Source organism: Megalobrama amblycephala, linkage group LG7 (genome assembly GCF_018812025.1).
Source record: "Megalobrama amblycephala isolate DHTTF-2021 linkage group LG7, ASM1881202v1, whole genome shotgun sequence".
NCBI classification, from domain to species: domain Eukaryota; kingdom Metazoa; phylum Chordata; class Actinopteri; order Cypriniformes; family Xenocyprididae; genus Megalobrama; species Megalobrama amblycephala.
In genome coordinates, this window is record NC_063050.1 from 20,551,923 (window position 1) to 20,577,920 (window position 25,998).

The window sequence follows — 25,998 nt, forward strand, 5'->3', positions numbered from 1 at the left end:
TCACAATTTTGCATTGTTAGAAAATTGTTACCGAGCAACTGGCATTTGACACTGTTTTTATATACTGGCCAACACAGATTTTTACTCTCATTTGGCACTTGGCAAGTGTTAATTTTAGGCCCTGTACGTCAGTGTTACTAGATAGGCGCCTATCTGCAGCAGTGAGGTCACTTATGACGTGGTCCGATTGGTAGTTTCCATTGGCAGAGATTATGAAGTGATAGGATTACTCTGTTTATCACTGACCTGAGTGTAACAATCCTCTGGTGTGTGTGTGTGTGTTTGTGTGACAGTTCCTGCTGTACTGTGAAGGAACGAGATTTACAGAAAAGAAACATCAGATAAGCATGCAAGTGGCTGAGAGTAAGGGCCTTCCAAAACTAAAGTACCACCTGCTGCCCCGCACCAAAGGATTCACCACTACACTGCAATGCCTGAAGGGAACAGGTCAGACGAACACTTTCACACACTCCATCACTGTCACAGAGATATGTGCCCTGTCCGAATACCCACACTTGCGGTCGTAGCCACTTGAGAGCGCGTGTACGCGACAGGAAGCAAGTGTGCAAGACTGTCCCATGTCTTAAAAATGCCCAAGTGCAGTGCCCTTAATGCACACTAAACCCACACTATCTTGAATACCGCTTCGGAGTGGTATTCGAGGCTAAGCGTATCCCATCATGTATTGTGTTCGGGAATTCGCATGCCTCGAAATCACGAGATGTCATGGAAAACATTCGACTGTAAGTTAAATTAATTACATATTACAAATAATTTGGTTGTAAAATATAAATTGTTGCACATTTGATTGCTGCAAAGATGAGTAGCTATGTGTATTTTGTACATCATTTGCAACTGCTTTTTAATCACAATTTTAAAATTGTGTCTTCTGTTAGTTACATAGCGACCACTGAACAGACATTTAGAAGTGTATTTTAAAATGCAGAGTATTGAAAATAATAATTAAAATAAAAAGAAGCTGTAAACGCTTGCATTTTTTGCAAGACTATAAGTGTGTCCCATCAGGTAATCAAAAGTTCTACACACATGCAGTCTTCACACCCACTTGAGCCAAATGGAGGAAATACGTCATGTAAGTAGACAAGTGGTCAAGTGTAAAGAGCGCAAGTGTGGGTAATTGGACAGGGCAACTGTTTACACAGAGCTACTATGTGTTACCCTGTTAAAAGAGTTCATTGCTTCCTGGGCGAGTGATGGGCAACTGTGATGGCCCAACAGAGAATGCTGTAAACCACAAACGTGCTCAGCTGGAGCCTTTTCTCAATGCTTTTTCTGGATTTTCATCCTCGTGTCTAATACTAATGTTCAAGTATCAAGTTTTCCTATGATTTATGTTACCAGAAAACTCTTTGACATGTTGCCATTAGAAAATTCCACCTCAGTGGTTGAGAGACTCTTCTGTCTGTCACATGCCTTCTAACTATAGGATGTGAGTGTGGACTATATTTTTAGTCATTCACTACCATTCAAAGGTTCGGGTTCGGTAAGTTTTTTAAAAGAACTCTTAAGTAGGGGTGTGACGAGATCTCGTGTCACGAGATCTCGCAAGACTAATATGTGACGAGATTTCTCGTTGAGGCGAAAAGTAGTCTCGTGATGTTGCCATGATACAGTGTTAGGATGATTAGGAAAGAATATGCGACCGCTATGTTTACATTAAGCCTCCACTGCCTTTTTGCTTTGTATTTAAATAAAAAAAAACAAAACATTTAATTCAGTTGGATAACGGTCGCCGCCGCTCCATATTTACAGAGTAGCTACGCGCAATCGTGAAAGTGAAAGTAAACGCGAGCGCGCATTAAAACGCGATGTCAACAAAGACTATAGAATAACACAAGACGTGTCACTCGTATTGTTTTGAATGGGAGAAAGTGTAACGCGCAATATGGCGGAATAAGTCCCGCCTTCTAAATAAGAGCCAATCGCCGACTGGTAAAGTCATCGCGTCACTTCAGCGGCCATTAGAATCACCGGTTTCTATAGAAACAGTCAGACGTTCCATTTAGGTCTGCGCATGCGCATTAGCTTGATCCAGCCTGAATTTTATTTATTTTTTTTTTTTTTTTGTCATGATTCGAGCGTTTAGAAACTAAATTTATGAGCCGGTTGTTGTTAGATTTCATTGGTGACTTCAAATATGAAATTTAATCGTAAGGTTGGCGAACAGTTTTGGACAATTTGATGTTTCACCATTCAAAGAGATTGCATGATGCCCAGGATGCCTGAGAGGCGTTTCAAAGATGGCCGCCGAGTGAAATGACTTGTCTTAAAGGGACTTTGATGTCAATACCCCGCATTTTGAAAACGGCTCCCTGATGAATCCAAATATCTCTCAATATGAAAGCTATTTTAGGCTGGGCAGTGTAGTTGTAACCATCTCTTAGCTCTGTATCAAAGAAAAACTTGGTCTTATTTGCACTTTGATTATTGAAAGAGTGCGATTATGGTTGCACTTATTGTAAAGTGTTACCATAAAAATGAATAACAGTTTTCTTTTAATCTTATTTAACACAAACAATAAGGTTTCATTTGTTAACATTAGTTAATGCACTGTGAACTATCTTGAACTAACAATGAATGACTATATTTATTAACTAGATTAATAATACTGTAGCAAATATATTGCTCATTGTTAGTTGATGTTGGTTAATACATTAATGTTAATAAATAAGACCTTATTGTAAAGTGTTACCATTTTTATTTATACTGTTTTTATTTCTGTGATCAGTTTGTGGAAAGGAGTTCATTTAGGAGGTCAAAAGTTGTAGAAGCTCATAAATCATGTACAGTAAGGTCTGAAGAGACTGAAATCATACAGAAGAGAAGTCAGTCAGTTGAGTTAGTAGCAAAACCTTTTACAGTACTTGAGTATTGTTGTCTTTTACTGCATATGATAATTCATACTCAGAAAGTTGAACTGAAATGTCATTCATTACAAGATGATTAGTTAAAACATTTCAAATACACCTGCAGAATATTTTTCTAGTCATGTATTTCGCCATTGACTAGTTTTGACTGCAGATGGGGCCTCATGAATGTGCGCTGCCACAGTGCAATGGTTTTCATACCAATTCCATACTCAATTCATACTCTATTGACTCGATTTTAATTACATTGGAAACATTATTTACTTTAAAGTTCATTCAAAAACAAATTGCCATTATTTTGTCACCCTCATGACGTTCCATACCTGTATGATACAAAGAAGATATTTTGAAGAATGTTGAATACCGAACGGTTTTGGTGACCATTGACTTCCATTGTGTGAATGAGTGAACGATGACAGAATTTTCATTTTGAACTCTCTATTTAAGTTCAGATATTCCATTACATCACATCAGAATGTATTTGTCTTGTTTCAACAGTAAAAGCTGTGTACGACGTCACACTAAACTTTAAAGACAAGCAGAACCCGACCCTGCTGGGCATCGTTAGCGGGAAGAAATACAAAGCAGACATGAGCATCAGGTGAGTCACGGAGATGGGCTTCACTTAATTCATTCATTCTAATTGGTATAATAGATTATCTGCTTTACATGAGATATTAAATGAGAGTGGATATATCATAATGAATGACTGAGTCCAAGTTTCGTATCTTACTGCTGGCCTGAGATCTCCATAAATATTTGAATAAAGTTTGTTTCCAAGAGTACATGAGGTTGCAGCGCCCTCTATTGGAGCGTGTTATGTGCTGCTCTGACCCCTCACTGTTCTGCCCGCAGGCGCTTCCCTGTGGAGGAGATTCCTGATGATGAGAAGGAGTGTGCTAATTGGTTACACAAGCTCTACCAAGAGAAGGTATGGACCTAAGTATTTAAAAACCTGGATTGGACTAGATATATATTGTTATATTGTTACATATATTGTTTTATATGAACATGTTTGAGTCTGATTTATTGGACTGATGAGAGCTGCAATTTATCCCACGACCCTCTCCCTCAAGGATGCATTACAAGAGCACTATGAGAAGGAGGGCAGTTTCCCCGGCCCCACCATCATACCCAAACGTCGAGTTTGGACTCTGCTGAACTTCCTGTTTTGGGCTACTCTCCTGCTTTCTCCGCTTATTAACTTTGCCTGGGATGTCTTTGTCAGCGGCTCTCCCCTCCTCATCATTGGCTTCATGATCTTCCTCATTGTCGGTCAGTTGTTGCTTCCTTAATGTGATATCAAAATAGTTTGAAGTTGTTTTAAAATATTTTATTACAGGATAGCTTTTACTTGATTACTGGTTTAATTCTGTTGTCCCCCCCTCCCCCCATTATTATTATGTATTTGCAAAATCCCCATTAATATAAATTATAGTTTACAAGGCTCTTAATCCATATCTGATATCTTAGAGATCTGTGTGCTGCCGTACACTTAAGATTGCAAGATTAGGAAATATTTGTTCAAAGTAGCACCAAAATAATTTTTTACCAATACAATGAAACTTTAAGTTTTCATTTAGCTCAAAATCAAAAAAACGAAAATAAAGCTTTGGTAATTATTAATTATAATTGGGTTAACTCATTATGCTGTTCAGGGAGTCGTGCTCTCTTTTGATAAATTTAAACTATTCGTAGTATACTATGATACACTGGCAGTCAAATGTTTGGAATAATTAAGATTTTTTTTAATGTTTTTGGAAAAAAGTATCTTGTGCTCATCAAGGATGCATTTATTTGATGAAAAATACAGTAAAAATGTATTGTTTCCTCTCCCAAACATTTGTTGATTGGGTGGATTTGCCATGTTTGACAATGGCACAAACTAGGCTTGCCGGTACCTTAAGCCCCAGGTATACACTTTCCACGTTCGACACTGTCTCGCGCTCACACGGATGAGGTGCGTGGACATCGACGAACCCTTCTGAGCTAAAAATGGCCTACTCTAAATTCTTGCACATATGTTATTACAGTATGGCAGGGTTTCTTAACTGGTGAGTCACAACCCAGAAGTGGGTTACGTTGTCAAAAAATACCAATAAATTACATAACTGGTACATCATGTGTTAGCTGGGAAGGATTTGCATGCAGGCATGAAAGTTAATTAAAGCTGGTCTGTACTCATGTGTGTGTTAACCATTTGCTTAGTTCAATATCCTAAATATTTGGGTCACGGCTTAATGACCATGGGAAAATGTTGGTCCCAAGGCCAAACCAGTTGAGATCCATAGCGGTATGGCATCAGTTAATGAGCTCTGGATAAGGGACGGAGTTTAGTACACCAGCTAATTCTTTATCCCTGTCACTGTTTCTCTCTTCGCAGCTTCTGTAGCAGTTCGCCGGCTCATTGGAGTAACCGAAGTAAACAAGACAGGATCCAGCTACGGCAACGTAGAGGCCAAGAAGGAGAACTAAACATTTTCACCGTGTCAACACCGTGTGGCCACTGTAACGCTCACCCTACGGTCCAGCCTCAGGCACAGAGCTGCCCTGTGTGCAGTTATCCTTCTTTTTACAAAAAAATATAATTAAAAAAAAAATGAATGAAATATTCAAAATCTCTTCATTGCAGCATTAGGAGGTATATAGGGATATAACTATAAATATAACTTAATACGCTAGTCTAAAAACATTGAACCAACTAAATGGGAAATAGAGGAGAAGAAACACTCATCAGCTGCGAATCGATGCTGTATCCCCCGGCGGAGAAAGATGAGATGCCCAAGAGAGAGCAACCACTGATTCTAATCACCCTATCAGTGACTTTTCCCTCCTGTTTAGCCCCGCCCTTTATGGGCATAAGACCGCCCATTTTCCCAAACAAGCCCACTTGCTGTCTTAGTTCTCAATTAATATTTATCATCTCCGGAAGTAACACTTCCTTCTCTGCATCTACACTATCAGTACCTCCATATCAATAGCCGTTTCTTCACAATGTTTCTCTTTGGATCTTCATCCGAAGCCACACTGAATCACTCGGACTGATTTTCTATGCTAAGAATTTCACGTCACGGGCCGGCAGAGCATGCTGCAGTTGAGGAAGACACACAGCCCAGCCAAACAGAGATGAGCTCATGTCACGTCACAGTCCCTAACTAACAAATGAACTGCTGTAGATCTTTGTTGGATCTATTGCAGCTGGAGTGAAACTGTTATATGACCAACTTGACGTTAATAGAAATGGATTGAGCAGGGTTTCTAAGAAAAAGCATGTCTTCTGTAACTTTACTCCCCTTTTTGAGACCTTTTCACAATGGTGTCTTATCCCACTCTATCACCATTGCATCACTGGGTATACTGAATAAGCAATACATGTTTTCTACCAATGAGCAGAAAGAGCAGGGGTGTCCAGACTCTGTCCTGCAGAGTTTTGCTCCAACTTGCCTCAACTCGGCTGCCTAGATGTTTTAAGGCCGGAACACACCAAGCCGACGCCGACAAACTAGTGGCGACGAAAACAGACTGCGGGGTTGGCTCAATTCGGCAGCATCTGTGTCCAAAGGTGCCCTGACACACCAAACCAACGCTAGACAGCCGACGGCCAAGTTGCACGTCCGTTCTGCGCCTGCGTGAGATGAAATGCCTTTCCGAACCAGCAGGTGGCAGTATCTGAACAGCCAATCAGAATGATCAGATGGCCCGACGAGCTCCGACGCCAATTCAACATTTCAAATGGGCCGAAAAAAGCCGACGAGGACCAACACACTGAGAAAACTTAGTCGGCCGACGAACAAAAACTGCCAGACGGCCGACCGTCGGCTTGGTGTGTTCCTGCCTTTAGTGTGCCTAGTAAGAGCTTGATTAGCAGGTGTGTTTAAATGGGGTTGGAGCTGAACTCTGCAAGACAGTGGCCCTCCAGGAGCACGATTGGACATCCCTGATCTAGAGCATCTGTTTAGTTAGTCTGCAATTTTGTCCAAACAATTAAAGGCCCATGGACTGAGATTCAATTGCCCACCATCTCTAGCCATGTGTAATTAATGAAATATAGGGGTTAAAGAGTGAGATACTGAGAGTAGCTGAATGACTAAGAAGAAAACGATCAGTTGTGTCAATAAACAAAGATTGTGAAGCCTGTTTAGTGTGAACTAATGACACTAATGGTTTGTAAATAAACTTTAGAAGTTTCTTCTTGAACCAAACCCATCTGATTTAGATGAATGCAATTCATTTATTTAAAGGTATCTCTCTCCTTTTTTTTCACCCATTGTTTTCAATGTGCAACTTGGTAATTCTTCATGGCGAAAAACAGGAAACGACCCGTGCAAGCCTTAACGGAAAAGAGCAGTGCAGCTTCTTTGTTTGGTGTGTGCTTAGACAGTCCTGTGTGGTTGTGAATCTCACATACTGTGCAGGTCCTCAAATCATCCTTTGCTGTGAGATGCACAATATTCATGTAGGGATTTGAAGATGTGGAATTCACAAGATCTGTGGAAGATCTGTGTAGCAGATGTGGTCCAGACCAAAATTCATAAAACTAAAATATGGATGTACCAGGTTTAGTTTTTACCTGGTTGGAAGAATAGTGAGTTGGTGTGTTTTTATTTTCACCAGTTATTGCTGAGAGACTGAATTTATTAATTTGACAAAGCAGTGATTGCCACAGCTGAGTTTAAAATGTTTTTTAGGAGATGATGCTTTTGATGTATATGATTGGTTTGCATTAAAAAAAGGTTGACATTTCAGAGTAAGCTTGCTGATCTGGGATCAGTGATTATAGTTAAGACCACTATGGACAGGGTAAGACTCTGAGCCAAGATCAGTTCCTATGCTCTAATGCTGTTATGAATATGTGACCTGATCTGAGGCCAGAATTTCCTCTGTAAATGTTGCTACTATACTGTATACTTCAGTGTCGGACTGATGAGATTGAGTTTGTAGAGTACAGACTAAATGGCCATGGAGCTGCTAAACATTATAGAGAGTGTTTTTGACTTGCGTTTGAGTTAAATCCCTCCTCGAAAGGCGCGATGTAAACGCAGGCTGAGTAGAACTTAGAAATTTAGTCTGTAAAAATCACCACAACTTTTTTTTTTTTTTTTTGTATTTTCTTCCAGATCAATTAAAGCATTCAGTGTATGATTGGAACTTTGATTGGAAGTTGTTTCATTTCATTCTATGAATAACCAGGAACAGAACTGCAAAAAAAACAAAAAAACATAGTTTTGGTTCGCTTATTGATTACTGGAATATGTCTGCAGAAGTATAAATAAAACAACAGTCAGACATGCTTGACTGAATGTGTTATGAAACCTTTTGATCTGAAGACTTGTGCTTAAATGCCTAAAATAAGTTTTGTAGAAAATTTAGTGTTACTTCACATTTGTAATGACTGATGAAATGTGTACAGTAGTAATAAAGAGTGTGTCCATACTTTTGACCCTTTAGTGCCTGGAAAAAAAAACAAAAATGCTGTTTAGGGAGTTTTGTTTTCTGATGAAATCTCAAATATGAGGCTTTGTGTTGCGAAATGCAAGCACTGCCTGTTTAGACATTTGTCAGCTGTGATCTCTTCCTGAGAATCGTGTGACATTGATTCAATCGAGTCACGCGGATCTGCTTTTCTTCTTTCTTCATTATTCTGTTACTTTGTTTTTGCAAAATAGAGAAAAAATAATAGCAGAGCCAGAACAAAAAGACATGGGCCCGGTTTCACAGACAGGGCTTAGATTAAGCCAGGATTAGGCCTTAGTTCAATTAGGGTATTTAAGTAGCTTTTATAAATGTACACTAGGAAAAAACATTATGTTTTGTCTCAAGATGTGCATCTTGAGACAAAACGATAACACTGGCATATTTTAAGATATGTCAGTACAAGTTGCTTTCAGTTGAAACAGCTCAAACATGCATTTTAGTCTAGGACTATCTTAAAGGTGATAGAGAAGATTTTTTCGTCGACTGAGAAACCAAAGACTGTTACTGAGTTTTTGAAATGAGCGCATGCGTAAGAACAACCCCCCTCCTTCACAGCTAACTTCAAAGGAACGCCTCCCAAAACTCGTGCACAAGTATTGGAACACGAGTGTTTACCACCGGCATTCGCTGTGTCGTGTTAGTGGATTCATTATGTCGGACTCACCGCAGGTAACTCATAATCTGCAGTTGTTATTCCTGTCTCCGGACAAAAACATTGCATGCAGCGCCTGTGGAGTGTGGAAAGTTACTGGAGAGCGCAGCCGCGCACGTCTCTCACAAGGAACGTCATGGTAGTGATTGACAAGCCAGAGAGCCAATTGGCTGATGTTTTTAAGGCCCTACCTCGTGCACAGATGATGTATATCAATATTATTACTTTCAGTGCACCTAATAAATAGTTTTTATCAGTTAGTGAAGACCGTTTCAAGTAATATTGCAAAAATGTATAAAACAAAACATCCTCTTTAGCACCTTTAAGCCTTGTCTGTGAAACCAGGGGATGGTGTTATTAATGCCTTCAACAAATAGGCCCTATGTTGCTGAAAAAAGCCTAAGATGGTTTATTGGTCGTAAATTTGGACTCCAAGCTGTTGTTCAGCTGATCTCAGGTGCCCCAAACCTTTGTCAAACCAGACCAACAAACTTAGCTTCGGTTTTGGTTAAAGGGTTTCCCCCCAGAGTAGGGTAGATTATAATTTAAGAGTTTAAAATGCTAACTAGTTTCTTTCTTATGTGTGCACCCGTGTAGGTGTGAGAAACATCGTCCCTACCCCCCAGTTAACCGCTTTCTGAGCATCTCAAATAAAGGAGGCAGGACTATCAGGTCACATTTGCATGTGTAAGCGAGTGCTTATCCTCTCCAAACACAAACAATGGGGAAGTCGTTAAAGAAACCGTCTGTCCCAGCAAAAAAAAAAAAAAAACCTCCTTAAACCCGTCATTTGTCACGTTGTTTCGACCAAAGCCTCCTATCTGTCTCATCTGAGTGACTGTGCTCAAGGCGGCTGATCTGTCCTTGAGCAGGTGACAGACATGGGGCTCTGCTTTTTAACGCATCAGATCGATGCCTTAAACATCCTTCATGAACTGCGAGCTCACGCGACCACCAGTAATGCAGATGGCGAAGCCCAGTGTTCAGATGCTTTAGCGGCCGGTAAAGTAGCTGTTCGCCCGGGAGATTTCATGAAGCAGCCCCGCAGGCTGAAGACTATCGCGGAGAGAGCGCGAGAGAGCTGCCTCACACGACTGCACGAGATACTGACACAGCTCATATCTATAGAGGAAGACTTTATAAAAGAGGTTACTTACGAGAAGAGTTTGCTCAAACGTAAGGTAAGATGTTTTGTGTTTCTGTTATAGGCTACAAGGTACATTTTTGTCCTATAACGACACAGTTGTTGTCAAATGATTACGTCTATTAAGCTGCTATGTTAGATTAGTCATTTATTTTAGACTAGGCTAATAGTAATGCCATTAAACTATTAAGTATGGGAATCACGCCTTTTAAACGGTATGAGTTTCCACACGTGCATGCTGTATGTATGTATGTATGTATGTATGTGTGTTTGTGTATATATTCCTTATGGTTGAATTGTGATTAAATTTAGGCCTATATACTCTTAAAAATAATGGTTCTATATTGGCATCTATGGTTCCATTAAGAATCTTTAACATCCATAGAACTTTTCTATTCCACAAAAGCTTATTTATAATAAAATGTTCTTCAGATATTAATTATTAATGTTTTTCACACCAAGACAAAATGGTTCTTCTATGGCATATATATATATATATATATATATATATATATATATATATATATATATATATATATATATATATATATATATATATATATATGAAGACTTAAGATGCAAATGCCTCCAAGTGCCGTCTGAATTTTTCTTCTAAAATGAGCATTTTTATCAAGCTCGTATGTTTAGGTTCAGTAATTTCACTTTAACAGCACTTTTAGAGGCTTTTGCATCTGAAGTCTTAATATATATATATATATATATATATATATATATATATATATATATATATAATATATATATATATATATATATATATATATATATATATATGTATATGTATATATATATATATATATATATATATATATATATATATATATATATATATATATGTATATGTATGTAGGCCTATATGAATGTATATGTGTGTGTGTGTATATATATATATGCCATAGAAGAACCATTTTGTCTTGGTGTGAAGAACATTTTAATATCTGAAGAAAATTTTTTTATTATTATAAATGAGCTTTTATTTATATATATATATATATATATATATATATATATATATATATGCGTGTTAGTATGTGGATGCTAAACTCATCTGGCTTTACTTGAATGTGATTATATCTGGGCTCTTTTTTTTATTATACTTTTGTCCTTTCTTTCAGGACAGTGTTGAGTTGAAGAACATATGCTTGAGAATGTCTGTTGCAGAAGGTAATTCTCACTCTAATAGAGACTTGAGGGAGCTTCGGGACTGTCTTCGACTTATCGTCGGTAACCTGCTCACACATGTGCGGGATGAAAACAATCTCTCATCCACCTTGACCGCTCACAGACTGAGAGAGCTGTCTAACTCCTTCCCTGATATCTGAAGATCAAGAGATTTGTGAATTCTAAGGAACTACCTCTAGCTCGTAAATAAGAACTCACTACCTTTCCTTAGAAAAGAAACAAGCCAAAAACAAATCTGTGAATCAATGAATGTGAAATAAGTATGATGCTCAAATTCTGATCGAAGGTGTTGATCTTCACAAGAAGTGTTTTGCATTGAAAGCTCTCTATATCTTCAGCTTGCTGAGTTGTCTTTCATGTTTATTGTTTTGCGTCAGTCACTACTCAAGCCTAAAGATGACAGAACAACATTCTCTCGACGCATGCCAGTATCATGAGTCTGTGCTCAGCTGACTGTACAGGTAAAACAAGTCTAATAGCTGCTGGTGCTGAATCCACTCTCAACTCCACAGGTGGGATGACGGTCACACCTCGGGATGGTCTGGTGTGGCCGCCTTTGTCACCTGCTAAAAAAAGAGTTAAGGAATGTATTGGGTGGGGGAGGGGTGTGTTTAAAATGCGTTTTGTGTTTGTGTATTAGAATTAAAGGATTATGACATTACAGTGTAATTATGTTCCAAATAAAATCATTTTCAGTGTTACAACAAACCTTTTTAGTCCTGAATATTTGATTATGAATTCCAGGTTTGATGTTTATTTGTTGGTTTGATCATTCCAAATCATCAAACCAATGAGCCAAAACATTGTGACCACCTGCATGATTTGCTGTTTGTCAAAACAGCACCAACCCTCTGAGACATGGACTCTACAAAACCCCTGAAGGTGTCCTGTGGTCTCTGGCACCAAGACTTCAGCAGAAGGTCCTTCAAGTTCTGTAGGTTGCGAGATGTAGCCGCCAAACTTGTTGGTCCATCAAATCTCACAGATGTTCAACTGGATTGAGAACTGGGGAATTTGAAGGCCGGGGCAACACTTTGAACTCTTCATCATGTTCCTCAAACCATTCCTGAACAGTGTGGCAGGGTGCATTATACTGCTGAAAGAGGGAACACTATTGTCATGAAGGGGTGTACCTGGTCTGCAGCAATGTTTAGGTATGTTTTACGCATCAAATGGCTGCACCCAGGGATTCCCAGCAGATCATTGCCCAGAGCACCACACTCCCTCCACTGTGTGACTTGTGCCACAGTAGATCTTCTGTTGGCTCAGACCAGATGGGATAGCCTTCGTTGCCCTTGTGCATTGATAAGCCTTGGGAACCCAACACCCTGTCGCCAGTTTGTGGTTAGTCGCTCCTCGGACCACTGTTTGTAAATCCTCACTACTGCTGACCGGGAGCAACACAGAAGCCTTGCCATTTCAGAGATACTCTGAGCCAGTCGTGTTGCCACGTCATCATCACGTCAAGTCATCAAGAGACTCATGTCTCTATTCCTGCCCATTTCTGCTGCATCCAACACACTGATTACGAGAACTCATTGTTTGCTTACCATCTAATCTTTCCAGACCTTAATATATGGCTTTGGTAGAATATTATCAATGATATTCACTTCACCTGTGACTGGTCATAATGTTTTGGCTCAACAGTATATCCTTTTTGCTGTATGAACCAAATAGATGAACTGTATTGGTAGAATCATCTCTTGCCACTAGATGGTGCACAAAACCAGCTTTTTACTAATATAAGCTGTGTTGTGCCCCACTATCTGAAGATATTTCAAGTATTCAAATTTTACTGGATAATTATGTTACACTTATATGTGAACACATTAAAATAATGAAATATCAAGTCAAGAGCAATTTACTTAAAAGAAAAATAGCAAATTATGAAAAATAGGTTGACTAAAAGTATTTGGATGTTTTCTGTTCTGGAATAGTAATAATAGTTTAAGACTGTTAAAGGATTAGTTCACTTTCAAACGCCTTCCGTATTCTTCAAAAAGCTTATGCTGTACGTACTGCGCCTTCCCTATTCAACTTAGGAACTGATGCAACGCCAGTTCCATTTTTTCCGTAATTTGAATACGGAAGCTAGATTACTTCATAACTTGTTAAATATGGATATTTTTTTACACAAACGCATCGCTTTGCTTCAGAAGGCCTTTATTAACCTTCCGGAGCCGTGTGGAGTACACGTTTATGATAGATGGAGATACTTTCTTCAGCTCATACTCGTTTGGTAACGCATAGTGCCATTATAAAGCTTCAGGATATTTATTAATATATCTCCGATTGTGTTCATCAGAAAGAAGAAAGTCATATACACCTAGAATGGCTTGAGAGTGAGTAAAGCTTGGGGTAATTTTCATTTGAAAGTGAACTAATCCTTTAAGAAGAACTCAAATTATAAGCAAACATCTTGTATTATTTGTAAGAGAACAATTATTTGATAAGTTTATGCAATGTAGTGTACATTTAAAAAGGACAAGCTAGTGAATGTCTTAAGGTCTAGGACTGGTTCTCAACCAGGGGTCCTCAGACAAACTTCCACTGGGGCATCATGCATCATTAATCCTGGTTTCTGTTAATAAAGACAGTTTTGTCATAATTACAGCGGAAATACCAGAAATATCTTATATTGTGTCTGACAAAGGTGGGCCATAATTCAGTCAAAAAGGTTGAGATCCATTCAGTCTATGTGGGATGACGAAAACGTTAGTGAGATTGTCAATGTCAAGTCTAACCAGTAGAGGACGCCATACACACATTTTACGTGTTCTGTGGTTTCACAGAAAACGACTGATTCAAAATCTCTCAGATTTAGGTATTCATTAGATGGCCTCATGTGTCATCTGTTTCACATCTGAAATCGTGTGAAGATTCTCCTAATTGTGAGTAATAACAGCATTCTAGATTTCTTTCAGATTTACCATCCAACAGAGGAAGTGTTGATGACCGCTTAAGACTGAATTAAAAACAGCTGAGTCGGGCAAACTTCTCGTTTTATTTTACCTTGTAATATCCTTCAGTTTTGGAGACCCCTTGAATGTTTCTACTAGTTTTTAAAGATATTCTCTTCTGATTCAAGTACCACTCTAAGAAAAAAGTTTCAGTGGGGTTCTATATAGAACCCTCTTAACTCAATTTTAAAGGCCAAAAAATGTTTTATACAACGACATATGTCTTAAATGATTGCATTATATTTTCATATTTAATGAGTTATTTCAAATTTTTCTAATGATAAAGTATGTTTACAAGCTGCATAATTCATAAGTTTGAATTAAAACACAAAATAAATGAAAACTAAATCCATAAAATGACCACCCTTAAAAGATTGTAAATATGAAGCGGCTGACGGAACCCTTTAAGGTTCTATAATGGAACAATTTCTTCTAAGTGTGCGCTAACCATTTTAACCATAGAGTGTTTCTAAATGAACAGCTTAGTACCAACTAGTTAAAAGGTGTAAAACTGTATTTTTTTTTCCTGGAAGTCATGAGGTACACATTCTTTCCTTCTTAAAAGGCCCATCACAAACTTTCTGAGGAATGACATTTTGTACCCTAACTGTCTGAGGCTGGTCTCTCATGACGTTGTTTTTTGCTGTTGTTTAGTGTCACATCCACAAGACCGATTGAACTCGGCAACCCCAGGCTCATGGAGGTCTGGGTTGAACCACTGTGGGCTCCTGACAGGCCAATGAGAAGCCAGCGCTGCGGCTGCAGACAGTGTCTAGTGGGATGGATGGCTGGGATATTATGTCACTTCCTGGGACATGGCGAGAGCAGACCCAGACAGATGAGTAAAAGGATGAGTGTTGTGTGAGAGGAGGATCAGAGGAGAAAGCTAGGCACTGTTGGGGGTCCGTAAATCCTGGTCTTTGTCCCTCTTTCACCCACACTGTCTTTTTTAGACATTGTCAACACTTAATTCTTATGTCTTTAATGTATTTCTTGTATTATTTGTGTCTCGTTATCACGACTTCTCCCCTTGCATCAGTTGTTCTCCCTCATCCTGTTCCTCCTTGTGTTTTTTTTTTCTTTTTTAACTACACCTGATTATGAGTTTATACTTTATACTATATTATAGATAGATAGATATGAGACTGGGCAAGTTGACACACTTTTTCATCTATTTTAATCAATTTCTATTTTTATATAGGCATATACATTAAAGTCTTGGCTAAATCTTTAAAATATATAATGTTTATACCGTTATTGCTGTAAGTTGTCCCAATGTAAAGTTGCCATTAAATATAGCATAGGTTTTTCAGAAAAATCTGAAACGATTTATGAAACATGAGAAATGTGAAAAGTAATGATGCAAAATATTGGAGTAGGTATTTTTTTTTTCCTGAAAGATGCATTTGATCAAAAGTGACAGTAAAATGTTTGTACTACACACAAAAAAAATCTATTTTGGATAAATGCTGTTTCCCTGACCTTTATATTCATCAAAGAATCCAAAAAAATATGTATATATACAAATATTAAGCAGCAATACTGTTTTCAACTGATAATATTAATAATAAATGTTTCTTCATGACTAACTCAGCATTTATTAAATATAACAGGGCAAGTTGTCCCAATGGAAAGCTGCCATTACATAGCATATTACAGGTTTTTCAAAATAATGTGAACAATTTATGAAACATCAATGATGTAAAAAAAAAAAAAAAAGTATAATAAGCATAGATGCAAACTTCTCACCTTTCAGTTTTATGTATTTGAGGTCTGAGATGTGGCAAACAGTATTGCCGTCTAATATTGTCTTAAATATCCTGCATAGCACTTCTTCTTTTATAACATTAGATTTTAACCAAATGTTGTTTTTGGTAAAATGTGGTAACAATATTTTAATGTTTTTCATGAAAAATTACAGTTTTGGATATATAAGGTAATAAAAAATAACTACAAATGAGCATGTAAAGCAAGTAACTAAAAAAAAAAAAAAAAACAAAAACACAATGTTCTCACCTTTTTTCCCATTTACCTGTTTGCATCCCTGAATACAAAAATTTTACAGAAATTAATTCATTTTTAATTTGACTTCATTATATGTTCACAAGCAACTATAACAAAAACATGAAATTAGAATTTTAGACAGAGTTCACAAATTATTCATAATTTCTAAATGATCCAAATTTAAAACACTTTTGAACTAGGTGTTTGAAACCAGCATACAAACCATTGCAATTTATGATGTTATCTGTGATTTAAATCCTATACAGTCAGTAAGATACAGTGATTGTGACAACATCCATCTTGGTCAACATTGGCTTGCCTTCACTGTCCCGTATCATCTTATACTCCTTGATCTACACCTTATTTTATCTCTCCACTCTCATCTTCCTCCGTTTTCGCATTGGACATGATGTGTATATTCCTGTGGGGTCATGTTGTTCCCTCAACTTTTTCGTTCTATTCATCTCTCCCCTCTTTCTTTTCTCTCTAATGCGAGGCCAGATGAGGACTCTGGGTGGTTGTGAGAGCACTGGGGCTGACGGGAAGTGTGTGTGTGAGAAACCTCACCCTGCGAGTGGGTGGTGGGTGATGACCCCTCACTCTCCAGCACTCTGTGTGTGTGTGTGTGTGTGTGTGTGTGGTGGCGGCCTCGGCCCCTAGACGACTATCTCCGGGGCTCAATCTCACGCTGAATAGAACCTCCACTGTGTTTCACTGCGGGGCTTTCCCGCACGCTTCGGTCTCAATGTATGATTCATTATCCAATCAGAGGGAGGGTGACGCATCCGTGAGTGATCTTATCGAACCCTGATGCCCACGCTCAGCCTTCCAGATGCTCCCTCTACTAAAGAAACAGAATTAATGGAGTTATTTTTAGTTCTGAGAACCTTAAAAATAGACTCAAAAGGGTGTGGTGGGACCTCTCACGATCACGGCCTGTAGCTGGAATGGGCTTCAATGAAGTCACGAGAATCTTCGTGACTTGTGTGTTTGGTGGTTTGAGATTTGGGATTTTGCAGTGCGTTTCATTTTTTAGAAAAGAAAAAGTGATGTCTCTCTTCGTGTTTAGTACATACCTAACTTTCAATCTCCAATCTTAATCTTTTAGATATTTACTGTACTCTTTCCAGCACCAGCATTTTTAATCATTTTCACAAAACTTTCATGGTCCCTCGAAATTTTGTTGTATGAATATCTGAACATACAGGATATCAAAAGAAACAACAGAGCCTTTGCTTTAAATGATCAAAACATAGATGGAGTAGGTCGAGTTCATCAACACCCAAAGCTTCATGGGTTCAACATTTCATTCGGTAACGTCAAGTTTTGATTTATATGCTGTTTGATGATCGCTCTAGCTTACATGTGCATAAGCAGTGCTTTTATTGCTTATAAATAACGTCAATGGCCATGAAGCTTGGTGTCATAAATGACAGAAAATTCCATCAGTGGCAGGGAAAGAGTTAATTACACTTCAGGTCTGCATTAGGATGGCAATACATGCTAATCATTTTCATTTTAGATGTTCAGATTCTCGGTATAATTAATACTTTTTCATCAGTCAACAATTGTATAAGCAACAAGCAACAAAACAGCACAGCACAGGTACAGTTGATGACTTTTATCATCCTTAACTATTTTGTTAGCTGTGTGTCACATATGTTTCACATAAACAACATGTTTAAAGGGATAGTTCACCCAAAAATAAAAATTCTGTCATCATTTACTAACCCTCAGGTTGTTCCAAGTCTGTATAAATTTCTTTGTTCTGTTGAACACAAAAGAAGATATTTTGAAGATTGTGAGAAACTGAACAGATCTGGGGCACTATTGACTTCCATAGTATTTTTTTTCCTACTACGGAAGGCAATGGTGCCCCAAAGCAGCCTGATTACAAACTTTCTTCAAAATATTTTCCATTGTGTTCAGCAGAACAAAGAAATTTATACAGATTTGGAACAACTTGGGGGTGAGTAAATGATGACAGAATTTTCATTTTTGGGTGTACTATCCCTTTAAGAAGTAAGCACTATTAGTTTGATCCCCTTAAGCAATAGTATTAACACAATTACAGTCAGTCTCTTGCTGCACTATGAAGAATAAACACTTTTCAATGGTTCTTTGCAGCTGTTTTTTTTAGCAAAAAAACCCTCTTGCTATCAAGAACCATTTTTGTATAAAATACACTTTGGCATCCAATATCCAATCACGTTTTTTTTTTTTTTTTTTTAAGCATTTTTATATTTTTTTCATATTTTTTGTTGTGAGATCTATTAGATGTTATGTAAATTCTAATAGATCATACACCGGCATAGTAAAATTATTTTGAATTATTAACTATTTGTATATTGTAATATTTAGATGTTTTGTGTGTAACCCTGCACTCTAAAAAATACTGGGTTAAAAACAACCCAAGTTGGGTTAAATATGGACAAACCCAGCGGTTGGGTTAAATGTTTGCCCATCGTTCTGGGTAGTTTTATTTAACTCAGCTATTGTTTAAATATTACTATATTGCTTGTTTAAAATGAACTCAAAGTATGTTGGAAATTAACACTTATTAATAGGTTTAATAAATAATAATTAAACATTTATTAAATTGCTTATTAATAAATGTTCACCTTTTGATTATCATTGTTGCCTCTAGTAATTATGTGTCTGATTTTTTAATTTCCAACCTATTTTGGGTTCATTTTAAGCCAGCCATATTGTAATTTTTAAACAATAGTTGGTTTAAATAAAACTGCCCAGCACGTTGAGCAAACATTTAACCCAACCGCTGGGTTTGTCCATATTTAAAGGGTTAGTTCACCCAAAAATGAAAATTCTGTCATTTATTACTCACCCTCATGTTGTTCCACACCCGTAAGACCTTTGTTAGTCTTCAGAACACAAATTAAGATATTTTAGTTGAAATCCGATGACTCCGTGAGGCCTTCATAGGGAGCAATGGACATTTCCTCTCTCAAGATCCATAAAGGTACTAAAAACATATTTAAATCAGTTCATGTGAGTACAGTGGTTCAATATTAATATTATAAAACGACGGGAATATTTTTGGAGTGCCAAAAAAAACAAAATAACGACTTATATAGTGATGGCCGATTTCAAAACACTGCTTCAGGAAGCATCGGAGCACAAATGAATCAGTGTGTCGAATCAGCTGTTCGGAGCGCCAAAGTCACGTGATTTCAGCCGTTGGCAGTTTGACACGTGATCTGAATCATGATTCGAAGCTTCCTGAAGCAGTGTTTTGAAATCGGCCATCATAAATAAGCCATTATTTTGTTTTTTTGGCGCTCCAAAAATATTCTCGTCGCTTTATAATATTAATATTGAACCACTGTACTCACATGAACTGATTTAAATATGTTTTTAGTACCTTTATGGATCTTGAGAGAGGAAGTGTCATTGCTCCCCATGGAGGCCTCACGGAGCTATCGGATTTCAACTAAAATATCTTAATTTGTTCTCTGAAGATTAACGAAGGTCTTACGGGTGTGGAACGGCATGAGGGTGAGTAATAAATGACAGAATTTTAATTTTTGGGTGAACTAACCCTTTAACCCAACTTGGGTTGTTTTTAACCCAGCATTTTTTAGAGTGTGTTACAAAAAATATAGCATTCCTTAAGGTTGTGACTCCCAAGAATTAATGTCATCATTTGGACACTTTCTACGTCATGGCAGAGAGACAAGTGACTATTCTTGTCCCCCCTTTTTTTTTTCTTCCAGTTTTTACACAAATTGTGATTACTATTTAACCATGGTAACCATGTTGCATTTTTAAGGAATAAATGTTCCAAAAGGGGTTTTTCGCAGTGAAACCATAGAAGAACCATTTTTTGGTTCCCCAAAGAACGTTTCAGTGAACAGTTCTTAAAAGAACCATTTTTTTCTTTTTCTTATAGAACATTTTAATAATATAAAGAGAACCTTTTTCCACAATAAAGAACCTTTTGTGCAGTGGAAAGATTCCATGAATGTTAAAGGTTCTTCATATGAACAATCAATGGCAAAAAATAATCTTTATTTTTAAGTTTAGATTCAAAGAAAAAATAATCAAAAAAATGGTTTTGTCCAAATTTATGTGAAGTTTATCAGTAACCCTCAAACCAATTTTGGAATCAAACTAGCTAGCCCTTACTGAATGATTTAAACTCATTCTGGCTTGAGTCGACTGGTTCTTAAATTTACATTAAAGTTACATTATAGGCTCTTCAGATCTATATATTTGTTTCTAGGTTATTTAAAGCAACAGAATATAGATGGTTAGAACTAATACGTTTTTTGTATAAGTTTCTCCTTTGATGTAAGACAGCTATCAATACTTGCATTGTGGATTTACTGTAAGCACATTTTTTCCTCTGTGAAAGTTATGAGATAGTAATGTTCCGTATACTATAGACTCATTTCCCATCAGAATGTCCTCTGACTCTTTTGTGAGTAAGTCAGTCATTATGAGAAAACAGGAAGCTGATGGCCACTATTGTGTTTGGACTTAAGAAGGGTCATCAAAACACTTCTGTAAATGTTTTAAAAAGGAATTTGTGGCTACAGTATAGTTTCTTTTGTTGTTGTTTTTAGGAACAATTAAAAATGACTAAAGTTTAAAGTCTTGAGTTTTCAACCATCGGTCCATGTATAAAATTTAGGCTATAGGACTTTAATTCTCATGACATTTCTAACTGACTAATCTTCAACTTTCTAAATAATGCTTATATAATCTATTATAGTTATTGTTCTTAATGAAGGGTCCCTGTATATGGCTGGAGGCAAAGGTTCAAAACCCCTGCTTTTAAATACGAGACACTTTTTGAAAATCAAACAAAATTTAATTTTGGACATTTTGAATGGATATTCTGAACTCTGATCTCTTTTTTCCGATTGAGATTAGGAGAAACCAGGTCTAAACTGCAGCCGTAAACTCTTTTCAGAGTTATTTGCCCGTGACTTGACTCCATCTGTGAAGGTCACACATTAACAACAGTTTTTCTTGTCTGTGTGTGATTGGTTACATTTTTGCATTACAAAAGCGGTGCACTAAAAATGCGAAAAGAATGACACATAGTTGCACAATTGAGATTCATTATTGGCGTGAGTCAAGCGTAGGGAAGAACCCTTTTCTTTGCTCGAGAATATGATGTAATGCAGTGCTGAGGTCATTCTGTGGTTGCCATGGCATCACCTTGGGAGCGTGAATTTGGGGTATCAAATCAAACTTTCAATCAATCAGTTTCAATCAGTAAATTAACCTTCTCAGAATGTCTTTATTTCTTATTGTTCATGTGTCTTGCATCAAATTGAGCCTCCAAGACTGGTTTCAACAGAAAGAAACCTCATTCTGGTTAAAAGATGTATCATCATCTGACTAATCTGACCACAATCCTGAGGTTGTGACTGAAAACTCTTGTTTTGAACCACAGACTAAATTTGAGCTCAGCACCTGTGAAGGGCTTGAAAAGTTTCCAGGCGTCCAATTCGAGAAAAAAACGTGTATTGTTTGCAGAATCCCTGTATGACGATGTCGACTGGACCTATGCGATCACATCTTCTGTTTCAGTCAGACTCCGTTTCGTTAAGTTTCAACAATACTAGGCCTGTTGAAACACCCGTCCTACAAATGTAAAGTTTATCATATGCCGTTCAAAGTTCTGCTTTTAAAACCGTGACTTATTTTCCCACCTCTCCCGACCATTGCCGTGTAAAGAAAGCAAATCAGGTTACAGCAATCCTCTTTTTGGATTATTTTCTCAGGGTTTGGGCGTTATAACTCAAATCACTCCCAGCCTCTCTCTCTCTCTCACACACACACCCGCAGGCTCAACAAATGTTAGAAGATAATTTATCTCACAGTTTATATTGCGTACACACCAGCGTTCAGGTGTCTGCTCTGAAATGAAGCCTTAGTGTCAGAAATGATTCCGGATGGGATTCTAACACACTCCATGTATGTGCAGTGCTGTGTTCACTTAACCTCATGCAAGAGCATTTAACTGAAGGCTTATGAACACTCAACATTGCCCCTTGCCCCTCTTTCTGACACAATTGGACCGGCTGAAGGTGTCTCCTGGGAGACATTAGTCAGTGAAAAAGCAAATACTCCATTTTGAAACCATGTTTTCAATTTGGAGGCACATGGTTTGAATTAGGGTCATGCTTACTGAGGTGGGTGAGTGGGAGGGTTAGCCTCAGGACAGAGGTGAGTGAGAGCTTCCTATACACCCACAGAAAAACACACCCACATTTACACTTTAACTATCAGCTTTGTTTCAGTTTTTAGGGACTTTTAGGGGATTCAGGACGGTTATGGTTATTGATTTAATTTAATAGTGCCGCTAACAAATTAAAGGAATATATCACACAAAAATCACAATTCTGTCATCATTTACTCACCTTCATGTCGTTCCGAACCTGTATGACTTATTTTCTTCTTCAGACCACAAAAGACTTTTTGACTTGGTGTCAAAGGTTATATTTGTTATATAATGTTACATACAGTGCTGTACTCAATATACAATTTGATATAATATACAATAGGGGTGTAAAATGGTGTGCCAGTTGAAGAGAACATTTGTAATGACAGACTAATATGAGACTAATACATTTAACTATAATACATTTTATCTATGTACCACCGTTCCAAAGTTGAAATACATTTATATTCCAAGATATAATAGGATAAAAATTATAAACAATAATTTCCAGTGCATAATGCTATATTATTAAAAAGTTATATAATGCTGTAATGGTTGCTAAGCCCCAGGTTGTAGCCCAGCTTTTAAATGCATAAACCTATTCTTTGGTTTCCATGAAGATTTTCACTGCTTCTCTAAATGGCAAAGCAAACGCTTTTGGCATCGAAATTAAATTTAATTGAGGGATTAGGTTTTTTTTTTCATCCTACTAGTGCTACTCGTTTGGAAAAGTTTTGTGATTCTGAAAATAGGCATGAGGGGTAGTCTGGAATTCTTGGATTACATCATCCTTTATGATGTCATCATCATTGGGTGACTTTGGCACGTTACCGAACGGGTGAAGTCAGGCGGAATTTTTGCTCTCGCTGCCCAGTGCAAATCATTTAAAACGGAGCCTCAGGGCGTATCAGTACGGGCAACTGTTAACCCCCCATACTACTCTCCTTTCCTTTCATCACTTGTCTCTTCAAGGGGACAGTCGAGAGAGGGTGACGTCTTCGTTTTGAAAAATGGCAAAAAGAAAAAAAAAAGCCTGTGTTTTTCTCTTGGGGGACATCATAATGATTTGATTTACTGGCGGTCATTTGATCAACAGCGTGCGCTCCACTCCCTAAACACACACTCCTCTAGCAGCGGCAGGCGCGCGCAAGAAGGTGCAGGCTGCCGGACATCTCGGAGCTGGAATCACATTTATTCTCATTAGACCGCGATAGTGTCAGCTGGAGGCAGGGGAGGCACGAGCCAGGGCCATAAAAACTACCTCACTACCTTTTCCCGCCATTACCTCATACAGATCACATCACACCCAGTTAGTCCTTCTCCAGTCTCTGTCGGAGCTGCATGCTGCCGTATGTTTGTAATGATTCGATCGCTTATTGCCGGTCAGGCTTACCGGCAACTTGTCAGATTACCCTCGAAAATTGGGAAGGAAATGGTCCGTTTACAACCTTGAAACATACAACAGTTTTCAACAGGTTTTGGGGTTGGGTGAGTAATTTGCATATGCATTTCAAGTCGATATGCAAGTCTTCACGTGTCTTAAGCAAACAAAGTATAGGCGTATCTGCGTATCCTTGCATTAATAGACACTAATAATGTTCTACTTCAACTTTCCCTCTCAGTCTGTCTTTTTAACCCAGTGAAAATTCTGGTTAACCCCATCCACTTGGTAGGGAGACAAAACTATGTTTTTAAGAAAAAGAACAGATTTGATATTTGACAATTTATCAGTTTTTATTGCCAAGATTATTAAATTAATATTGATATTTTAAGCATCTTGTGCAAAAAGAGCATTAAGTTAGAATTAGCTCAGCTTTGACAGAAATGCGTTTAAGGTCAAAGGAATATTTTAATAATGTCATTTTTTTTAAGTTATGTTTTCTCATGAGATCTGGTTGGCGTATTTAAAGACAACATCAAGTGGAGAGGCGTTCACATTCTATTGCGCATTTGATTGGCTAAAGATCAGTGCAGTGCAGGATGAGTCATCTGTAGTTTTGATCAGTTTTCCCTGTCTGTATTTAAATGCATATATCTAATTTTGGCCTTGTTTACACCTGGTATTAAGATGCGTTTTAGTTGATCAGTGTAAGAGAGAGACACATACCTGTTTACACCTGGTATTTTAATCTTAAATTTTATCTTTTAATTTTATTTTAAGACTCTAAAAGTCTCTTTTGTCCACTTTCAACCACTTCTGTCCTGATTTTTTCGAGGGGAGGGGCTATGGGCAGGTAAATGTATGTTTTTATTTTCTCTGATCTTTCGATCTAATGGACAAAATAATCTTGCACAATTTACATAGAGATGACGGAAAAACATACAGAGAGCAGCAGCTTTAATTTCTGCTTTGACAGCCCTAAAACCGGCTAAACGCGGTGAGTGTGTGTTAGAAAGAAATCAGAGAGAACATTGTGTTTGGTACATTTTTCGTCTTCAAAACAAACTTAGGTCTTCAGTCGACAAAGTTTAAATCCTGTCTGGATAGTGCACTTTCCATAATGTTTACGCATTAGGTGAGAAGGTGGAGAGTAAGCGGTCTTTAGCGGCTGTTCGTACACATTCAACCACATGAGCGTTTACACTACAAAAGCATTCAGTCAAATGAGTTTTGTACTCCCTCTCGAAGTGGTCAAAAGTGGACAAGCTCAAAACGTTTTAGACCCTGGTTACATCTGTGTCGTCCACTTGTGATCCGATCGACCAAAACGTATCTTAATACCAGGTGGAAACAGGGCCTTTGTTACATTTAGGAAGAGCACTAGCATATAGATGGTGCCATAAAAAAGAAGCTCTGGTGACCCCACATAGGGTCGTGACCTCAAGGTTGAGAACCTCTGCTCTAGCAGTCATCATATCATCTTTTTTGCCACCGAACCTCTTTTCTGTTATAAATCAGTCTCAATCCACAGACGTCTAGAAAGCTTCTATTTTAGTTTTGTCAAGGCCAGTTAATGGCAGTTAACTGTGCTCAGGCTTTCCTTTGGCCAGCCAAACCCCCCCGCCTCATTTGCTCATTTGTCATTCACAGTAAATATTTTGTCAGGATGCTTTTTACAGATGGCTGTTTGTTTTACAGCGACAGCAGAGGTCAATAGAGATGGCTCCACGAGATGAACTGGCTCGCTCCCCCGAGACGTGCGTTCTCAGTGAGGCCCAGTGATAGATGAAGTGTGCGAGGGATCGGTTTGGGCCCGTGTTCAATCAAACCTCATGGCTTACATTGGGTGAGGCACGGGCGTTTATGGGATCTGTTTTGTGTTCTATAGGTCGTGGAGCATGGTATTGTTTGTATTGGTGAGTGCTTACTGGCTATTAAAATGAAGATGATTGGTCATTTTGCATGTAGTATATTCAGTGTCAGTTTAGCCTGAAATGAATGACAGATCTGTTATTTTTCCAGGAGACCTTCCCATATCCATTTACACATTGTCTACATTTGTACATAAATTGAAAGCTGGTGTAAGTTTTTTAGTTTT

At 37.9% G+C, this 25,998-nt stretch overlaps 2 protein-coding genes across 7 annotated transcripts in view; both read left to right on the forward strand.

The window, feature by feature from the left end:
- Positions 1-8,321, forward strand: part of agpat3 (1-acylglycerol-3-phosphate O-acyltransferase 3) — a 37,412-nt gene extending 29,091 nt beyond the window's left edge. For all 6 annotated transcript variants that reach the window (XM_048196423.1, XM_048196419.1, XM_048196425.1 and 3 more), the window contains exons 6-10: positions 294-447; positions 3,387-3,489; positions 3,744-3,819; positions 3,965-4,163; positions 5,272-8,321. In XM_048196423.1, coding sequence (XP_048052380.1) covers positions 294-447; positions 3,387-3,489; positions 3,744-3,819; positions 3,965-4,163; positions 5,272-5,363 — 624 coding nt within the window. In that variant the 3' untranslated portion in view covers positions 5,364-8,321. The remainder of the gene's footprint in view (positions 1-293; positions 448-3,386; positions 3,490-3,743; positions 3,820-3,964; positions 4,164-5,271) is intronic.
- Positions 8,322-9,361: 1,040 nt separating this feature from the next.
- dleu7 (deleted in lymphocytic leukemia 7) lies at positions 9,362-12,067 on the forward strand. The gene is made up of 2 exons (XM_048196426.1): positions 9,362-10,196; positions 11,293-12,067. The coding sequence occupies exons 1-2, from the start codon at positions 9,897-9,899 to the stop codon at positions 11,497-11,499; spliced, it is 507 nt and encodes a 168-aa protein (XP_048052383.1). The 5' UTR covers positions 9,362-9,896; the 3' UTR covers positions 11,500-12,067.
- Positions 12,068-25,998: the final 13,931 nt, after the last annotated feature.